Source organism: Chaetomium tenue (assembly GCF_020726465.1).
Source record: "Chaetomium tenue strain MPI-SDFR-AT-0079 chromosome Unknown F5144scaffold_6, whole genome shotgun sequence".
Taxonomy (NCBI): Eukaryota; Fungi; Ascomycota; class Sordariomycetes; order Sordariales; family Chaetomiaceae; genus Chaetomium; species Chaetomium tenue.
In genome coordinates, this window is record NW_027117334.1 from 338,765 (window position 1) to 358,564 (window position 19,800).

The 19,800-nt window shown below is 57.3% G+C and overlaps 7 protein-coding genes across 7 annotated transcripts; 4 read left to right on the forward strand and 3 right to left on the reverse strand.

The window, feature by feature from the left end:
- Positions 1–2: 2 nt before the first annotated feature.
- On the forward strand, positions 3–2,826 carry F5144DRAFT_538005 (uncharacterized protein; the record flags this gene model as incomplete). The annotated part of the gene is made up of 5 exons (XM_066787091.1): positions 3–454; positions 700–906; positions 973–1,326; positions 1,381–1,724; positions 1,767–2,826. Exons 1-5 carry the CDS (start codon positions 281–283, stop codon positions 2,824–2,826), a joined length of 2,139 nt encoding a protein of 712 aa, XP_066639338.1. The 5' UTR covers positions 3–280.
- Positions 2,827–3,298: 472 nt separating this feature from the next.
- Positions 3,299–4,251, forward strand: F5144DRAFT_594931 (uncharacterized protein; the record flags this gene model as incomplete). The annotated part of the gene is made up of 3 exons (XM_066790639.1): positions 3,299–4,035; positions 4,145–4,161; positions 4,196–4,251. 3 exons carry the CDS (start codon positions 3,299–3,301, stop codon positions 4,249–4,251), a joined length of 810 nt encoding a protein of 269 aa, XP_066639339.1.
- Positions 4,252–4,548: 297 nt separating this feature from the next.
- F5144DRAFT_334678 (uncharacterized protein) lies at positions 4,549–6,769 on the forward strand. Its single transcript, XM_066784158.1, has one exon. The coding sequence runs from the start codon at positions 4,841–4,843 to the stop codon at positions 6,596–6,598; it is 1,758 nt and encodes a 585-aa protein (XP_066639340.1). The 5' UTR covers positions 4,549–4,840; the 3' UTR covers positions 6,599–6,769.
- Positions 6,770–8,428: 1,659 nt separating this feature from the next.
- On the forward strand, positions 8,429–9,796 carry F5144DRAFT_614575 (uncharacterized protein; the record flags this gene model as incomplete). Its single annotated transcript, XM_066791774.1, has 1 exon — positions 8,429–9,796. Exon 1 carries the CDS (start codon positions 8,570–8,572, stop codon positions 9,794–9,796), a length of 1,227 nt encoding a protein of 408 aa, XP_066639341.1. The 5' UTR covers positions 8,429–8,569.
- Positions 9,797–10,278: 482 nt separating this feature from the next.
- Positions 10,279–10,792, reverse strand: F5144DRAFT_580983 (uncharacterized protein). Its single transcript, XM_066789407.1, has 2 exons — positions 10,708–10,792; positions 10,279–10,642 (listed from the first exon to the last, which is right to left on the reverse strand). Exon 2 carries the CDS (start codon positions 10,621–10,623, stop codon positions 10,426–10,428), a length of 198 nt encoding a protein of 65 aa, XP_066639342.1. The 5' UTR covers positions 10,624–10,642; positions 10,708–10,792; the 3' UTR covers positions 10,279–10,425.
- A 1,769-nt stretch (positions 10,793–12,561) lies between these two features.
- On the reverse strand, positions 12,562–15,971 carry F5144DRAFT_498086 (uncharacterized protein; the record flags this gene model as incomplete). Its single annotated transcript, XM_066786249.1, has 4 exons — positions 12,562–13,401; positions 13,461–14,153; positions 15,015–15,403; positions 15,668–15,971. 4 exons carry the CDS (start codon positions 15,969–15,971, stop codon positions 12,562–12,564), a joined length of 2,226 nt encoding a protein of 741 aa, XP_066639343.1.
- Positions 15,972–18,543: 2,572 nt separating this feature from the next.
- Positions 18,544–19,407, reverse strand: F5144DRAFT_497990 (uncharacterized protein; the record flags this gene model as incomplete). The annotated part of the gene is made up of 1 exon (XM_066786242.1): positions 18,544–19,407. The coding sequence occupies one exon, from the start codon at positions 19,405–19,407 to the stop codon at positions 18,544–18,546; it is 864 nt and encodes a 287-aa protein (XP_066639344.1).
- Positions 19,408–19,800: the final 393 nt, after the last annotated feature.

Genomic DNA, 19,800 nt, shown 5'->3' on the forward strand with positions numbered 1-19,800 from the left:
TGAGAGAATCGGACTTCCAACTCACCACGTGTGCTTTCTTTCTGAACTTGGATCCCCCTGTCCCTCCAACTGATTACACGCCTCACAAATTCAGACGGCATCATCTATTGCCACTTCGCCTCAAGCTAGCGTTGAAGAAGAGACGATCGAATCGCCATCTAGCAACACCGTGTCCATTACAGTCAGTTACACTGTGACCAGCCGACCGTCAAGCTGCCAAGTCTGCCTCCCCTGTCGGTACGAAATATTGCGGTGGACTGGCCGTTATCGTCCGTTATCGATGGCGCGGCTTGCGCTGTGGTTTGGCACTCGACCTGCATTGACACCACCGACATCCCACTCCCGCCCCGGTACCGCTCGAGCTTCCCACATGGAGCCCTCTCCTCTCACACACCAGCCTCGGCCGGAGGTGTTCCAACCCAAGATAGTCCGCCTGTATGAAGCGTTATTCAAGGTTTGAGCCGTTCCGTTCCTTTGCGCTTCCATTTGTTCCTGGCTGGTCATGCTGGGAGGCCCGCCTGTGGGGGCGGCCGGGTGTCATTGTAGAAGATAAGTCGGGGATATCGAGTCGCTAACGTGCCGCAACCTCTTTGAACAGGTTAGTATCCCTGCCCTGGACGATATCGACGAGCCCATGCGCATGCGATGACGAAGATGCCATCCGACGAGCCAGCGCTAACTGGTAGCCTGGGACAATAGGACGATTCGGACGAGGCAGACCGATCAGCAGGCTTTTGGAAGGAGTTCTTCATTCTTCGACCCGACCGGTCATCATTGCGTCAGATACTCGACGAGATAGGACCCAATGACCTCCTGCAACTTCAACATCAGAGCAGACAGCTGTTCGTGCAGGCTATTGCTGCACTACGGCACCCGTCTGGTCGCGCGGACCTCCATGCGCTAGAGGTGAGCAAAACGACAAGCCATGAGAACCAATTGCACGGGCTGAAGAGCTGACTTGGCTCTGGACAGAACCTCAGCACCTTTATGCTTGCGATCCTCGCCAAAAAGTACACCAACCCGAGTTCCGACATCATCGAGCTGCTGGCTGGTCTGGACCACATCGACACCGTTTTCACCGAGTTTGTCAGCGCATTGGAGTCGCTCATCCGGAATGGGAGGAGCCCGGGATACGAGTGCTGCCCGAACGGCATAGGCCATGTCGGCCAGGAGGAGTCGCGGGTAGGGAGCCGGGCGGGTTGCACGTACACAGCAGACCTCCAGCACAGGGCGGTCGAGGTGGCGTTGGCGGTCGCGTCTGGGGCATACCAGACCAGCTTGCTCACCTACTTCATCCAGCGAGACTTGTTTCCGGCGATAATCAACGTGAGTGGACTGGCAGCGGACTGGATGGTGTGTTGCTGCGCTGACAAGTGACAGTGTGTCCAATCACAAATATTATCCGAAACGCACGAGATAACGTCGCCGTTTATGTTATTGGGGCTGCTGGCAAACTACAACAAGTTTGAGTTCCAGAATCCTTACCAGATGCGGCTCAACGACTTCGTCAACGAGCGGGTGATCCGGGGTATTGTCAAGAGCGTTGGACAGACATGCCAGAGGTTGAGGGCGCAGTACATCGAAGTTCAAGAGGACCTCCCTGAAGGGTGGACGCTGGCGGGCACGCTGAACAAGATTGGACTGGGAGCTATTGCTCCCGGAGGCAAGCCACCACCAAAACCTGTCTACGATGCCGAGACGGCCAAGAAGATGTTTGCCGAACTGTATGCCCCGCCCTACACCACATGAGCACTACTCACTTCTAGACTACATACTGATGGACACCGCAGACCCGGCCAAGAAGCAGCAGTACTCCTCGCCACGTACGACTTCACGCACGCGAACAAGCTGTTCAGCCTCGAACTGGTTACTTGGGCGCCGGAAAAAGGCGAAGAGCAGCCCTTCGCGAGCTTCATCTCCCTCACGTCGTACCTCCTCCAGCACGCCCACCTCTCGCAGCGCACCACTCTCTACTGCCACCTCAACCTGATGGTCTTCCGGCTGCTGATCGAAGACCCGATCCTCTGCAAGCGCATGTGCAGCGAAGACAGCAAGGTGCCCGTCCGCCTCTGCCGGCAACGCTCACCCTACCTCCCGCTCGTCCGGACAGAGCGCATCCTCGCCACAGCAGTCATGGACACGATGCTGGACGCCATCAACCACAACCTCCGGCGGCGGCTCGACGTGGGCCTGTACACGCTCTGCGTGGGCATCCTGCTGCGCATCATCAGCTACATGTCGCGGTCGCGCACGCGGCTGGCCTACCACTGGGCCGACCTCTTCCGCTCGCTGCTCTCGCTCGTCCGCTTCCTCACCACCTACGCCGCCGACCTCCAGGACCTGCCCCACGTCGACACCCTGCTCGACCACGTCGTCAACCTGCTCGCCCTCGGCCTGTCCGCGGGGGAGACCTTCCTGCCTACGCCTGCTGCGTATGATGACTTGTTTTACAAGGTCGTCGAGACGGGTGATGTGCTGGTCAAGTTCCGCGGCACGTACAACCTGGCCAATCGCCCGAGCAACTCGATTGATACGCTGGTTAGTGTGAGCACGCACTACAAGTCGATGCTGGCGGAGGGCGGGGATGGGGGGAAGGGGGCGGGTAAAGGGGCCGCTGCTGCCGTGGGGACAGGGCCGGGCTCGCAGCTGACGAGCCTGCAGGTGGCAGAAGTGATTAAGCAGGGATATGAGACGCTGAGTATTCAGGCGAAGGAGGGGTTGGATAGTTGGGAGAAGTATCGCGAGGCGGATGAGAGGACGTTGTTGAAGAAGATGGCGAGGGCGGCGGTGGGGGATGTGAGGGGGTTGGTGGCGGCGGAGGAGTGATGGATGAGTGATGGGGGGTGTGAATTGTCAGGTTGGGGTTTGGGGACTGGAGCGGAGAGGAGTTGTTTAGTGGTAATTAATTCTTCATTGTGGATTGTGGACGACTTTGTTCTGGGCTATCTTGATGGGAGTGGAATGGCATCCCGGGTGAGCGTGGAATTGCAGATCGCCTGCTCAGCTGTGCCTGGCCCTGAATCTCGGCTGATGGTTGGACCCTGAAATCGGACCATGGGCCGAGGAAGTACTCAACTTTTGGGCGCAGCTGGCCTGCGGGACGATTCCTAATGCCGAAGTGCTTATTGGTCCGGCGGCGACCGGGCTGCACCGAGGCTTGGCATCATGTCATGGCAATGCGCTGCTTTCGCCTTTGAAATCAACAAATTGCCGGTCTTCCCAGGATGATTGGAACTTCGCCAAACCACCAATCTTTGTGTGACTCGCCACCCCGCAATCCCTCAAACCACAGTTCACGATGAGTGCACCTAGCTTGCTGTCGAGGAGGGCAGCCACCGTCTGCTTCTCCTGCCGGCGCAACTTCTTGCGACAACGGCAGTTCTCCACGACACCCGCTTCCCTCGTCGCCGCCTTCCAAGCCTACACCCTGCCCTCCAACCCCCCACCAGGCCCGCGCGGTGTCACAGTTCCCAACTCCTCGATTGGAACTCCGATAGAATACCCGAGCATGCCTGGGGCCCGCGAGACGAGGCCACCAAAGCAGGGCGCACCACCAGCACCGGCAGACAACTCCATCTCCGAAAAAGAAGCGCAGCAGTCCAAGCCCGAGTTCGCCGCGACGCCCTTGTCTTCGACCACCCAACCACCCCCCTCTACACACCAAGAGCAACAACAACAAACACCCGCACAAACAAGAACACCCCCAGCAGAACCCACCGCCGCCGCCGCCAAACCAGCCGGCACCGCCCGCCCGCGGTCCCGGCTCCGCGCGCGCAAAGCCGCCATCAACCTAACCCCCGCCGCGATCGAGCACCTCCGGGCGCTTCTCGACCAGCCCGACCCCAAGCTGATCAAGGTCGGCGTGCGCAACCGCGGCTGCTCCGGGCTGGCCTACCACCTCGAATTCGTGGACAAGCCGGGGGCGTTCGACGAGGCGGTGGAGCAGGATGGCGTGAAGGTGTTGATTGATAGTAAGGCGCTGTTTAGTATTCTGGGGAGTGAGATGGATTGGGTGGAGGATAAGTTGAGCCAGAGGTTTGTTTTTCGGAATCCGAATATTAGTGAGTCTTTTTCTTCTTCTTTATTTTGCCCTTTTTTCCTTTGGTATTAGGAGGCGGTGCTAACAGCGGTTGCAGAGGAACAGTGTGGCTGCGGAGAGTCGTTCATGGTTTGAGGCGCGGGAAGAAGGATGGAGGGATGGATGGCGTGGACGCGGACTACTCTGCGTCGTCATGCGGAATGCAGAGTTGAATTTGGCTTGGTTGAGACACATGCTTCGAGATGACACCCCGCTCTACTGAGTGTGCGATGCGACTGCTTGGGATTGCGTTTGCTGGGTGCATTAGAATGGCGTTGATGCGCTGCTGTAGCGCTCTTTTTTTGCTCGAGATCATGGATATATCCTGCATAGATATATGAGTTTCTGGACGAGCATAATGAATGACATTAGATTTATTGCGGTTGAACTTTTCTGTCAGAGCTGATGAGGTGCGCTTTCTGGTCCTTTACATTGCTCCCCGACCCCAAAACCTGACCATCCCGTCTCGCAGCACGGCAATCCGATCTCTGGAGGGGCGGGGCGGGAGCGGAAGCTGACCCCACGCTGATCCCAGCTCTGGCTTTGCCGGGCGGGCCGCGACCTTGCAGAGTGGGGCCAAAAGTCGCGTTTGGGTCAATTAAACATCCGCGCCTGAGTGTCCGCACAACCCATCTTTGATCTTTGACATTGGATGTTGACTTGCGAATAATCTTGGCTGAACAGCTTCCCATTTTACCCCCCTTCTTGGACAAACTCCCATATTCTTGCCATTGGCTGCCGAATTGCTCTCCTTCCTTTACCATGGTGGTCTGCCCCATCTGCGACCGGGGCGTCAAGGCCACCGAAATCAATAGCCACATCGATTCGGGTTGCCAGACATTCCTCCTCGACGATTCCAAGGACCCGACCGCTTCCCCTCCGACGACAGGCGCGGAAAGCAACTCGCAGAACAATACCCAGAGCAACACCCAAAGCCAACCACCGAGCTCGACACAGAAAAAGCGGTCCGCTTCGACCTTCTTCCAGACCCCCGCCGCGAAGCGACAGCTCACGACCGCGAGAGCGCCCACACTCCAGGGCAATGGCAATGCTGGGCCGAAAGCTGGTACCAAGCGGAGCTATGACGACGGGCCGGGATACACCAGCTCCCCGACAGATGCAAGAAACGGTGATGGCGGGGAGGGGCCTGCGGCACCGGTAGCCGACCCAAGGCAGGCCGACGGCGCAGGCGGGTCAGGCGCACCCTTAGCGAAACGGTCCAAGAACGCCCGTACCGCGCCTCTTGCTGAGCGCATGCGACCGGACACGCTTGATCATGTTTTTGGGCAGGACCTGGTCGGGCCGAACGGGGTGCTGCGTTCCCTGATCGAGTCGGACCGCGTGCCCAGCATGATCCTCTGGGGCGGGTCGGGCACGGGGAAAACAACCATCGCGCGGTGTATCGCGCGCCGTGTGGGATGTCGCTTTATTGAGCTCAATGCCACGAGCACTGGGGTGGCTGAGTGCAAGAAGCTGTTTGCCGAGGCCGCGAACGAGCTGGGTCTGACTGGGAGGAGGACCATCATCTTTTGCGACGAGATCCACAGATTCAACAAGGGACAGCAGGACGTATTTCTGAAGCCGGTGGAGGCGGGGACCATCACTCTAATAGGCGCGACTACGGAAAACCCCAGCTTCCGAGTCCAAGCAGCGCTGCTCAGCCGGTGCCGAACCTTCACCCTCCAGTCCCTCACCGAAGACGACATCCAGCACATCCTCCTCCGCGCCCTCCAACAAGAAGTCGAGCAAGAAGGCCTCGAGCTATCCCCGCTCATCGACCAAGAACTCCTCCGCTACCTCTCCTCCTTCGCCGACGGCGACGCCCGCACCGCCCTCAACCTCCTCGAACTCGCCCTCTCCCTCACCAACCGCCCCCCTGCCCCAGACTCGGAACCCGTCACCAAAGAATCCATCAAAGCCGCCCTCACCAAAACCCTCGTCTACGACCGCGCCGGCGACCAGCACTACGACACCATCTCGGCCTTCCACAAATCCGTGCGCGGCTCCGACCCCGACGCCGCCCTCTACTACCTCGCGCGCATGCTCCAGTCCGGCGAAGACCCGCTCTTCATCGCGCGGCGCATGGTCGTCATCGCGTCCGAGGACGTCGGCCTCGCCGACAGCACCCTCCTCCCCCTCGCGACCGCCGCCTACACGGCCACGCAGCAGATAGGCATGCCCGAGGCGCGCATCCCGCTCGCCCACTGCGCCGTCGCGCTGTGTCTGGCGCCGAAGAGCACGCGTGCGTATAGGGGCCTGAATAACGCCCTGTCGGCGCTGCAGGAGCCGGGGGTGGCGGCGCTGCCCGTGCCGGTGCATTTGCGGAATGCGCCGACGAGGCTGATGCGGGATATGGGCTATGGGAGGGAGTATAAGTATCCGCCGAATTATAGGGATGGGAGGGTGCGGCAGGTGTATTTGCCGGATGGGTTGGTGGGGAGGCAGTTTTTGGAGGAGAGGGATTTGGGGACGGAGGTGGATCCGGATGTTGAGATGGGCGAGGGGGAGGACGTGAGGTGAAGGAAGGGTGGTTTGGTGGTCGAGGGTGGGGGTGAAGGGGGGTTGGGAAGTATGGGCAAGCGACTGTACAATACTGGGTCATCTGCTTTGTTAGAGCAGACGCTGGATATCACGGCATTGGCGCGGCGTTTTAATTTCTTGAGGGTTCAAATGACAGTTCCTGCTCCGTCCATCGTTACAGGGCAACCTCCAGCTCCCGTCCATAAGAAATGCCAGCCAGCTGCCCCGACACCCTCTCGCCGTTGTCGTTCACCGTGTCCTCAAGGGAGACCAGCCTGCCCCCTTCTACCGGGAGCTGTGTGATGGAGGGTAGGTCGTTCTCGGCGACAAACAGGTCATTTTTCAGCAACGCCTGGGCTCCTCACGGAACAAGCCGTCAGCGAGAGACAACTCCTTCTTAATGCAAGGTATGCATAACACACCAGGCCCACTCCGCTTCACCGGTATCCAATGGAACAATGGAACCTTTTCGTCGAGCCATCGACATCCCCACTTCCCCAGACGGTCGTAGAGTTCAAGACTCCACGTGTCGCGCGTTGAGCAAGAAATCCTCAAATACATTTTCTTTTTCCCAGTCCTCAGGTTAAGATTTACGCTAGTGCTCGCCACGCCTCTCATGGACAATCGTCGATCCCACTACCGGCCAAGGCTGCTCGTTAGGTCGGGTACAAACCATTCGGGCCCGTCACTGATATTCGGATCCGGATATAGGGGGGGCTCTAATTTCCGACTGAATCTCGCCGACACGGAGCTTGCACTTCAAGATACTATCCTCGCCATCTTAATACGTAATTTTCAGTTATATACCACTTAAGCGTGCCCCCTAAGTCATCAACCATTCCAATTCAGCCTCAAAAATGCCCAACTAGCTGTCTTGGAAGTGAACTAGTCGGATTGGACCAGACCAGCAACGTTCTGCCCGAGATGCTCAGCGGGACTGGCCAGAAGAGGCAAGCTACCGGCGACGGGGGCTGTTGCACTCAAGCTTTTTAGCGGTCTTAATAAGGACAGAGACCAATCGGTGCAGCGCCGACGTCGGTCCCGTTCCGGGATTCGATGGACCACCATCCACGGTGACAAGGTGAGTGACTGGACTGCCGAGCCGCTAGGATTGTGACAAATCTCTCCTAGACTCAACTCTAAAAGAATTCAGGCGGACTGAAGGCAAACAAGGGTGCTAAATTCGGTATGGCCAAAGGCTATACTGTGTATGACAGTCATGTCTTCAGTCAGGAGCGGACTGGAGTCTCCGGTGCAAGCCAAAGAAACCCCTAGGGTCCTCCGTAACGAGTGATTGTTTACTATCTCTGCCCCCAGATACACACCTTCGTAAACCTGGCTCTTCTGGATCTCTCCCGGGATCCAGAAGATCCATTCTTCAGTGCTTGACTCTCGGATCTTCTGGATCGTTCATTGGCTGAAGCGCCTCCAGGGCCATCTGTCAGATTTGAGTTTATTGGAACGGAACATTCCAGTAGCTCCGACGCCACGGTGCTCTGACCTCGGGGATCTTCAAGGCAGATGCAGGAGTGGTGGCGCCCCTGACACCGGTGAGACCGAACCAGGCCTCGCCCCTCGCACTAACCGACAGCCTGGGTCACTAGGATGAAAGGATTCGCATAATGGCTGGCTCTAACCTGCTTTCGGGCAATTGTGCTTTTGCAGTCGTTTTTCCAAGGCGCTGGGGCCACGGCGATCACAAGCTTCTCGATGCCCCCGGCATCAGGTTTTAATGTGACGAAAAGGGGCAAGCTTTCGCTGCACCTTCCCATGTATGCCTCTTGAGCAAAGTTCTGACCATGATATCAAACAAACTACCCGCCAGAATCCGCGGGTCCTCACCCTCCCGACTGTCCTCCTCCATTCTGATACCAACCACCGGGGCACGCCCGGTTTCGCGCCCCGTTTCGTCAAGGGGGTTTCTTTCGACTGCCAGTCTCAACCGTACGGAGCGTAGGGCCTTTCACTGCCATGGCTCCGAAGGATAATGGCATCTCCCGGGAGAGTGTCCCCACGGGCACGACGCTGATCATCATCGTCGTCTTCATTAGCGTGGCACTCTATAACGTCGGCGAACTGGCCTTCATCATCATGGCCACCTTCAAGCGCCGCAGTGGCCTCTACTTTTGGAGCTTTGTCGTCGCCACAGGGGGCATTGTGCCGTACGGTGTGGGGTTTTTGATCAAGGCGCTGCAATCACCCTGCCCCAACTGGCTCTACGTCACCATGATCGTGGTCGGCTGGTGCTGCATGGTGACGGGCCAATCCGTCGTCTTGTATTCACGGTTGCACCTCGTGCTGCGCAACGAGCGCAGGTTGCGGATGGTGCTGATCATGATCATCACCAACGCCATCATCTGCCACATCCCCATCACCGTCATGGTCTACGGCGCCAACTCCAGCAACCCCGACCCCTTCATCGCGCCCTACTCCATCTACGAACGGGTCCAAGTAACACTCTTCTTCATCCAAGAAGCCATCATCTCCGCACTGTACATCCACGAAACCGTCGAACTCATGCGGACGCGGAGCAGCGGCGGCATGCTAGACGGCGGCGGCGGCGGCGGCAGCGGGCGTGGCGGGCGGGGCGGCGGCGCGCGGTGGCTGATGACGCACCTGATCGCGGTGAACATCATCGTGGTGCTGCTGGACGCGACGATCCTCGCGCTCGAGTACGCCAGCCTGTACGACCTGCAGACGTCGTGCAAGGCGCTGGCCTACAGCATCAAGCTCAAGCTCGAGTTCAGCGTCCTCAACCGCCTCGTCGAGATCACCCGCGGCGGCGGCACCTCCGGCCACGACAGCTCTTATGATCGGACCCCTGTTGAGCTCAGCGGCGTGCGCGTGGGGACGCTCGATGGGGAGCAGAGGAGGAACTGGAAGAGTCAGGCGGGAGGTGGCGGCGGTGGTGGCAGCGGTATGGGGAACACGGTGCATGTGCGGTCCTGTGCGCGGCCGAGTGTGGAGCTCGCGGAACCCGCCGGCGCGTCGGTGGTGATGACGACGGAGGTTACCGTGCATAGGGATCGGCGCGGCTCCATGTCGGGTGTGGACGGGGATGGGGATGGCGGCAGCGACCTGGTGAGCATCGGCGAGGCGTCTGGTATGACGCTGGAATCGACAATGGAAGGCACAGCAGGACAGTCCCGGGCGCCGTCGCATTCTTCGGAACGGCAGATTATCGAGAGGGGGGATTAGCGTCGGGCTACTCGTGGGTGAGGCAGGCTGATTTAAAACGTTCTGTGTTTTGCGAGCGTGTTGCGTGCTTTGGCTGGGTGGATAAATACCTAAATATCAAATTAGAAGTCACAAATTCACTACCGCTCTCTGGGTGACATGGTAATGATCTATACCTAGGTACCTAATATACGACCTCCATCCGGTTATCAACAACCACGAGATCAACCTTGCCCTCATCGTCAATGACACTTTCACACTTTACATGGTGCGCCTAAACAATGATGAAAACAATGAGATCTAGCTTAGTTACTAGATATGCCTTTTCCTCAAGATTCGAAAGTTTCGTTGTCATATGAAACACCAAATGATTTGGAATGACACTAGGAAGTCTATCCCGCAAAAGGTGTACCCTCGTCTGTGGTTTAGTGCCGCATTACCATCGAGAAAAGCAACGGAAGACGATACAGGACATAAGACCAGTGTATAGCGTGTATTACCCATACTATCCTAATCCCATCGACCCGCGATAGCCGCTAGCTAGCACACACATCCGCAACTTGACCCCTGACCAGCAGGCGGGTGATAGCTGCCCCCGGCGTGCTGGGCAACCACTGACAACCCCCCTCTCCCGTCGTTCTCGACTGGACTTAAGGCATGTGAAGCTTGTTGTCGTGGTTGCAGGTGCACTTCTTGTCGGGCTTGGTCGCGTCCTTGGCCACGAAGGCCGCGCAGGTGCAGGCGATCTTCTGCATGTGGGGGTTGAGCTTCTTGCCCGGGTTGTCCTTCTTCCACTGGGTCCACTTGGGGTTGGTGACGCTGTTGGTGCACTTTCCGCGGTTGGCCATTGTGACGGTTGTTGGTGTTCTGTGCGTTGTGTAAGTTAAGTTATTGGTAACGTGGGAGTGGAGGTCTGGGTTCGGGGTGGTTACCAAGTGAAGCTGTGTGGAAATGGTGTGAGGTTGTTGGTGCTGATGTCTTGAGTGAATGTGATGATGTGAGTGATGCTGAATGGAAAGATGATATTCGACAAGAAGTAGACGGCTTTATATACGCAATTTGGCGTCGAGATACCGTCCCAGAGACCCATCACCGTGTCCTTCGAGATGGCCTTGTCGGCCAGGTATCAAACAAGATGCCGCAATCCTCTCGTAAACCGACAACCACTGCGGCGCTGGCTAGATTGGCTAGATTGACGAGCTCACCCTGCGCAATGGCTTCCCGGCTGTTCGGCATCGTCAAGAGAAAGGCACAGCCGAGAGCGAGGTTTCAAACTGTTCCCATCAACCCTGAAGGACCAGACCGCCAGTCACACAGAAATGCCGTAAAGGCCTGAGTGTACGAAAATAGTTGAGAATGGACAACGGGTCACGGCCCAGTCCGGGCCATCAAGACAAAACACTCGGGCCGCGGCGGAGATGCGATTTCATGACTTGAATATGGTCGAGGCATGGAGAGGGCGGCTATGTTTCATCGAGAGAGAGGCCTTGCGCCGCAACGAGCTCCCAAGACTCCACGGGCCCACGGGGAGCACCGTTTGTCCGGGCCGCGAGCGGGATACTGGGTGGGCTTTCTGTGCCCCTTTCGGTAAATCCAATGATTTTGGTGGATTCTAGACGGGTATTATCGTTTTTACGCCAAAACGCAACACGGAATAATTCTATACATAGCATTCAAAGTTTGTGAATACAAACTGGACACTAACGGATCAATGGTCACCTCACAACACAAGAAAACGCTTATACGGCGCCCAGTTGTATGTTGTGTTGTCTGCCCAGTGGACGATCCCGTATGTTAGTCACGGGTATTGGACCCGCTCGTTCTCGACGAGTGTGTTGCAGTGGGAGGACTGCAGGAATCAGGACAGCGGCGTAGCGCCACGAGGATAGAAACGTCTTGCTGCGGCGTAGCCCCTGTTAGTTGGGATAGCAAAACAGATCAAGTGAGAGCTTGGAAACTAAGGTTTTAGAGATCCAACAATACCTAAGCCGGAAGGAATAGCGGCAATCCTACCGAGCAACCGTGGATACCACCAATCTGTGGGGTTCATGCCCATTATACTCGTATTCTATGACGTGCTAGTCACTGACAGAAGGATCACCAAATATGGTTGCCCCACTGTTCTACATGTAGTTGTCGGTTTGTCATCCACAAAAGCTTTCGATGGCACTCACATGCACCAGGATTGTGGCTGGGCCGGGGATAATTAGGAAATAAAGGCTTGTTGGGTCAGTATTGGTACTAAAACACTATGGCCTAACACTCTATTATCCCAGTTACGTTTTACTCATCTCAAGTTCTGTTGTCATAGGTAGGTAGTGAATGTCTTTGTCGCCAAGGAAGTAAGCCGGGAAGGCGGATGACGACAGGAATAAGTGTAATGGCCTTTCAGACGGCTCAGCTCAAGGGAGGCTCGGTTTCGCTTCGACTCCATCTAACCCCTTGCTCCGACCAACTGGTCCACCAAGCAACAACTACAAAACATAGAGCTCCATCGCTGTGCCAGTCTTGTCTCCCACCAGAGGGCGCCGCGAAACAAGCTCCACGCCAGGAGCGGCAAAGCACAGCGCCGCACCCGTCGCACCACCTTGCGCGTGGCCAAGTGAACTATCTATGTACAGTGATCGCCGTTGCAATCCGCATAGTTTATCTACTTTGTAGTCGCGGTTTCTCCGGGCCCCCGGAGACGCCGTAAACGGGATATCACACACGCGACACTCCACAGTTGCGCACCCACCCCGCTCTCCCGCATCACCTACCTATCTAGGACTTAGGTAGGGAGGTAATTACTTCTTTGCAAACCTCCCCCACAAATCCCGCCAAAACTCCTTCATACCGTACTCCTTCTCCCTCCCCTCTGCCACACTAATCCGTGACCCAGCGCCCCCAAGAGAGAACAACTCCCCCACCCCACCACCCCCAGAACTCCCACCACCACTCCCAAACCCACCAAACCCACCCCCACCCCCTCCACTCAACCCCAAAACCCCCCTATTCACCCCCTTCCCCCCACCCCCAGACGCACGCGCCCGAATCTCCCCCGCCACCTGCGGCGCCACATCCGCAAAACAGGCGTGCAGTTCCCGGTCCAGCGAGAAATAGGGCTTGCGCGCCAGCTCAGGGGCCATGAGGTTGTAGGCGCGGGTGAGGGAGTTGAGGTTGGCGATGGCGAGGGTGTGGTAGGAGGACTCGGCGGCTTGCCAGGTGGGATCGCGGAAGGGGTGGGTTGGGAGGGGTGTGGAGGGGGAGGGGGGTGTGGAGGATGAGGTGGAGGGGGTCGTGGTGGTGGAAGGGGGTGATGGGGATGGGTTGGTGGTTGGGTTGGGGGAGCCGCTGGCCACTGTCATGACCGCATCGTTGGTCGCGGTGGTCGGGACCGCGATCTGGTCGGGGTGGCGCCGGCGCGGGTTGTGGGCCTCTTCGGCACGCGCGTAGGCCTCCGCGCGGGCGATCTGTTCCTCGAGGGTGCCGCCGCGGGCGGAGATCATGCGCGCGGCGTGGCGTTTCCAGTCGTTTCGCAGCCGGCCCCGGAAGCTTGCCGCCGTTTTGGCCACCTCCTGTTGTTTCTCGATCCATGGCGGAACCAGGTCCTGTCGCTTGATCATCTTGTTCATGATGTATTCCGTCTGTCACGGCGGTCAGAGTGCGGGCGCGGTTGGTAGTAGTGGTTGGCCGAAACACTCACGGTGTCGATGAACGGGTTGTCTGCCCGCCTGTCCCTCTCAATCCCCTTCCCCCGGGGGATATTTTTGAACTGCCCCCTCGCAATCGCGTCTTCAATCCGCTCGTTGGCCAAGGCCGCCAGCCCGGACACGGTATTCGGCATCGCTCTCGCCCCCGGCGCAAAGCGCTCTTTAAATTCCCTTCTCATGGCCTCCCTCTCCTTCTCGCTCAGCCCAGTATCCTTGATCCCCATCCCCACGTAAGCCTGTGCTTTGTCCCGTGCGCCGGCCGCCCTCCGCCCGGGTGTCACGCCGACCTCTCTCCTAATGCGCATGTCAACGGGCTGTGGAATAACCGGCTTGCTTTTCCCACGCAGCCCCGGCCCCAGTGGCTTGCGTGCATCATCCAGCATCCGCAGTACAGTATCTTCGGTGCTCTCCTGCCCCGTCCAAGGCTGGGCCGAGGCCATCGCGCGTGTGCCCAGCCCAGCCGAGTCGGGGAGGCGCGAGGTGATTCCCGCTTGGGCCAGCGTGGAGGAGTGTTCGTGGTTGAACTTGGCGGCAGCTACCTTGTCGAGCAGCTGCGCCTTGAGCTCCTCGCTGAAGCCGGCTTCTTCGACGGCGCGGCGGCCGGCGCGCCCTCCGGTGAGCAGGGCGTCTTCGGTGGCTTGCCGTAGGCGGGTTGTCATGGGCCCGGGTTCGGGGTTGGCATTCGGCTGTTGCCCGTCGGAAGGTTCGGAAGGTGTTGATGTTTTTGAGGCGCCATCTTGGGGGCTCGTCGGTGGGGATGCATTCGTCGTGTTCGCGGGGAGGGATGCGGGGCGGGATTGGGAGATGTGACGGCGGGTTCGTGGGAGCGTGGTACGAGATATAGTCCTTAATTGCAGCGTGCGAGCGCAGCTACCGCAAACGAAGGGTGGAGAAGCCATGAGCAAATGCTGCCGGCGGAGGTGGTGGGGAAAGTAGCATTGGCGATGTAGGATGTGAAGATGGAGGTGGCGTGAGGACGTCGAAATATTTCCGATGAACGCCGAGCTGAGATAAGCGTACAGTGGTGATCCACAGTTCAACCGCCGCAGCTACCCACTGTATGAGACCCGGGATCTCCTCCGGTTGCATGTCCCTGCGTCAACTCAAATCCAACTGCAGTTCATCATCTCCAACCCAACGGGTCCAAGGCTTCAAATAATGCACGGTATAAAAACATTTATTCCAATGACCGAGAAATCTAGCTTTAAGCAACAAAACCAAGGCTCTTTCTTATACAACGAGCCCTGCTCTTCCAGTATAGTGTACGCGGTTCGGATGCCTCGCGACGCCCTCAACCCGCGCAGAACGCAGCGCAATCCTCCCTCTGTTCCCCGCCGTATCCGTGTATCCATGCAATGATGCCACCCCGGGTAAGATACCATGTACCCCAAACTCCGTTCGCAAAAACAATATATCTAGTCCGAACCAATCGACCCTCCCAAACGCGATGCGAGACCAAACCCAAAACCAAAACCAAAACCAAGACCCAAACGACCAAACCCACCTCGACAACCCCCCGCCTCTCAAAGACCGGCTCAAGCACAAACCGCACCCTCCCCCCACCCAGCAACAACACCGCCCGCACCAGCATCACCAACACAATCCCCCACTCTCCTTCCACAAAACCCCAACCCCACCGCCCCCTCCACCTCCCTCATCCCCCCTCCCAACCCCCCCACCGGCCTCACCAGCGCCGGAATCTCCAAAAAATCCCTCTCCCCCTCCAATTGCACCCGGAAACGACCGACCTCGCGGAACCCCAGCCGGCGGTACAAGGTCAGGCCCATGGGGCTGGCAAACACGGTGGTGGGCACGCCGAGGGCGGCGGCCTGCGCGATGCCCCACGACGTCAGCGCCGTGCCGGCGCCGCGGCGCTGAAAGGCCGGGTGGGTGAGCAGGATCTTGAGGAAGACGTGCCCGTGGTGGTGGTTGTGGACTGTTGGTGGTGGGCGTTGTTGTTGGTGGTGGTGGGGTTGTGGTTGCTGGCGTTGCGGTCCGTAGCGCGCGTCGAACAGCGCGGTTTTGTGCTTCTCGAGCGCCGCGCGGAAGGCGGACTGCCGCGTGAGGTGGCCGATGGTGGTCGGGGAGGCGGGGTGGGTTGGGGAGGTGGGTGATGTTGGTTCTGGGGGGCGGGGGGTGGTGGTTAGTGTTGTTTTTGGGGTGGGAAGGGTGTGGTTGTTACTGGGGCCGGTGACGTCACTGCACGTACCGAGGGCGCTCTCGCGGCGCGATTTCAGGGGTTGTGCTGCGGCGGGCATGTCCCAGGCGCTGAAGGCGACGACCTGCGTTGACGGGCTGCCGTCGTCGGCGGGCAGCTCGCAGACCACGACGGTGCTGTTCTCGAGGTACTCAGCGCATTTCCGGCGGCAGAGGGCCGCGAACTCGTCCGAGTAGAGGTGCCCTCCCGGGAATCGGTAGGGGTAGACCGGGTCGAGTGGTGAGGCCCCGACGAGGACCGCCGTCATGGCCTCTAGATCGGCTTCGCTTGCCAGCCGGATGATCATTGTGTGGGTGTATATGCAGATTAGGTGAACTAATATAATAATATTGTGCAAGTGACAAGGACTCGAGTGGATTCTTTTTGGCTGCAGAGGAGATGGCGCAAAGCAAGAGTGGAGGGTTTCCCTATTTGAACTTCTTCAATCGACCCGAATGCGGAAAGGGAATGCAACGGCGCCCACGAATGCACGAAGGGGAAAAAGGAAAAAAAGAAAAAAAAGAGGTGCAACACGCTGCTGCAAGACATGGCGTGGCAGGTCGAACTGTGACCTCATCTACCTACGAGTACCTCATCTTGCTCATCTCCCAGGTCGAAAGCCAACCAAACCTTCCTTGGAATGGCATCCTTGGCGCCCCCGGAGTTCTTGACGATCATGACGTAGGGGGTGGGTCGCATCAGGGCCAAGCATGCGTTGGTTGGCTGCAAATGGTCATGCTCGCCCCGGACCGACCAGGCGATTGGGATTTCAGGTCCCGCTCTGCCTGGGTGCCTGGGACCTGGGAGCCTGGGCACTTGCCATTTCAGGCCATTTCTCTCTCTCTCACCGAAAGGAACCACTGACGTACCCACAATTTCGCCAACACCAACTGCCAGCACTGACGATGACATCAAGCGTACCTGATCACTCCCCTCCGCCCTTCGTCTACCCGGGATAACCTAATCTAAGCGCCGTCATCACTGACCTTGCTTTGTACCACCGTAGTACATAACACTCAAACATCACGGGAGTGGCTACAACCGTCTACCTGCATCGTGGCACGTCGCCCCAAGGAATATGGAATGTGACGGTGTTAGCACGCTGGCGGTCAAAACCAGGGATACCTATTTAGGAGACCGACGACCCGCAGCGCTTGATTCAACTACTACCGCGTAAGAAACAGTTGGCCCCCAGTAATGCTGACTGCAAAAGATGCCGCCCACACGCTGCTGGAACCAACAACAAAACAATGAGGCCACTCGATGGCAACCCCCCAAGAGAGATCCAACCCCCGAACCCCATCAGATGGTTTTGTCTGTCCGTCACCTCTGCCCTTCGGGAACTGTCATGGTTGTTGTGGCAGCTGTTTGCTGTGAGCCGGTCTCTCGACTGCTACCACCACTGCCACCACTCGCAGTAGCGGTGGCAGTTTGCTAGCATGCAGTCAGCACAGCCCCGGGGCTCGGCGATGGACACAATGCGCCAGGTCCTATTACTGACCGTGTACTCCCACTCCCACTTCCACTTCTGAGCAACCGGACCCGGTGACGATTCAACAGACTCAGGCCACGCAAACTCTGACAAGTTGCGGGATTAGAATCCACGCTGTGGCGGAGCTGGGCGCGGAGAGGGAAGACCTCACCGTTGCACCGCATCAGCGAGGTGCAAGGGCCGTTGGAGGGTGCCGGGTTTGTGTGTTCTAGTAGTTTGAGGATGTCTTGGGGGATGTGCTTCCTCGTGGACATTGTTGAGGTTGGTGGGCTGGGTCGTTGGAGCCTGTCGTAATACCTCGGGTAGGTGTGGTGGATTGCGATGACGCCAGGCTGCGCCCAAGCACAAATGGGTAACGTGAAACGCCGCGAGTCCAGTTGGAATGCTAGGCTTGTCCAATCGATACCAGCGTGCGCTGAGAGGAGGAGATATTTATATCCTATGTTCTACGTGATCTATATACATGTTCCCCGCCCCGTTGTGTTCGGCTCATCTCCCTCCGAGATACACAACCTGACAGCGTCGACTGAGATATACTCGATGAGTGGTTTGTCAGTAAACTAGCCTTCAAGCAAGCCGCGGCAGGTAGATCTTCTCGGTGAAGACAAGCGTGACCTCCTCTGTCTGATCGGTATTTTGTTTCCTTGCATGATTGGTGGTCGTGTAACCGATAAGTGGCCCCCAAGAAGAAACCAAGGTTGAGGAAGTGGGTACGGAGCTACAGTACGAGCTCGGTAGCTACCTCATCTCACTTACCTAACTCACTGGCGTGCCGATGTCGGCTTGGAAGAAGAACTGAAAAGTATCTGGCAACTGTGAAGCTCAGAAGGGGCTCATCCTTTATTCAATTTGTATCTGGCGAGCGGGTTGACGATGATGGAGTCAAAAGGCCAGAAGCTTTGGGGGAGAGATACTCGAATTAAAATAATAATGGCAAAAGGAAGACTCGAAAGTAATCGTTCTGATAGTCTCTGGCCCCACCGAGATCGACCTCAGTACCAAGGTGGACAGCGGAGGTTGACCTCAGGATCCCTCCTTGACGTGTTCCCGAGATAGCTGAAACTTCGGCCAGCCTTTATCACAGCGCGAAAATGTAATTCAAGATGATTCTTGAGCATAAGATAGTATTGTTGGGCAGAGGAACTTTAGTAGGTAATCAGCCGCAAAAATAAAACGGATTGGCCTGGACTCAGGCTCGCAGTGCAGGCCAAACACTGAATGGCATGGACGTGGGGGGAAATTCGACGAGAATGCCACAACGAAACCGTCTAGTTCAATGGGTACTATTTCCTAACTTGGATTGTCTCCATTCCAGTCGAGGAATCGAGAGGCAGAGATTTACAAACGGCTAGCGGCAGTAGATGGATGTCCACCTATAATCCTTAAGCTACGACTCCTCTTGATCTGTTGTCTTCGCCTTCGTTGCTTCGGCTTTCTCCCTCTCGTATCGATCTATATCGGCCTGGGCAAGGGCTCGGGCATATTCCAAACCCACATCTAGGTATCTATCCGACTGCTCGTAGTTCAAGTGAAATCCGTGATCGATGGCCAACTCTTTCTGCCACACCATACCCACCTCGTCCGCTTCGCCCTCAGTGATTCGAAACTCCCCGTTTTTGTCAGGCCTGACTATGAAGTTCTCAGGGCGGCGGTCTGAATCCATGATATAGTGGTCGCCAAGAACGTGGACGGCGGCGATGGCTTGGTCAACAATGTTTTGCCATGTCGACGGGGGCATCTTATCTGTAAACCTTGACATGGGGAAGCCTTCGATATGCTCTAGCAGGATACCCTTGATATGGAACAGCTCATCGTTCTCGGCGCCCGGCGGGGTAAGGTCGAGGTCCACAGCGGCAAGAAGGCGAGGCACCAGTTTGCCTTGCTGGTCGTGGAGTGCGTTGTAGATGGACACTTCGGTTGTATAGTCCCGAACCATCGTGTCGTTAGCATACGCTTCGCGTTGTGCGGTGTCCAGAACGTCCAGATCGTCCCGCTCGTCCAGGGTAGCCCGGAAACCCTCAACGTGACGAAGGTCATGGGCAAACTGCTGGATCGAGCCGGTACGAATTGATTCCACGTATATATTCTCGATGGCAGGTCTCCATTTGCCGACGCCCTCCTGCGATCGCATCGAGCGGGCAAATCTTCGATCGTACAACTTGAGGAATCCGGTTTTCGTCGCTGGGCCGCCGTTGTCTGTGTCGGTTCCAGTATCGGTTTCATTGTCGGTTTTTTCAATGTCGACAATCATGGTGCAAGACATTGTCCGGCTTTTCAACTCCCGGATTCGAACTAGAATTGCCGGCGAAGACAGAACGCTCTGTCCCGGGAGTTTGGTGAGTGTCAGGGTCCGGCCCACCGTGTAGTATTCCTGAGAAGGTAGCATTGTGACGGTGGCCCAAGAGATGTTTGTTGAGTCTGTGTGCGAATGATGGCAGATTGAGGTGACTGCATGGCGGCAACAAAGAAGAGCTTTAGTGGAAAATGAAGCACTTTAAATACATGTAGGTGGGTATGTATTACTCGGGCATGATGTGGAAGGCCCATATGTGAAGGAGAATATTCACCGTCTGAATCAAATCAAAACTAGGCCTGAGTCATACGGCAGGCAAGTAAGTTCTCATAACAATGAAGAGATGCCTAG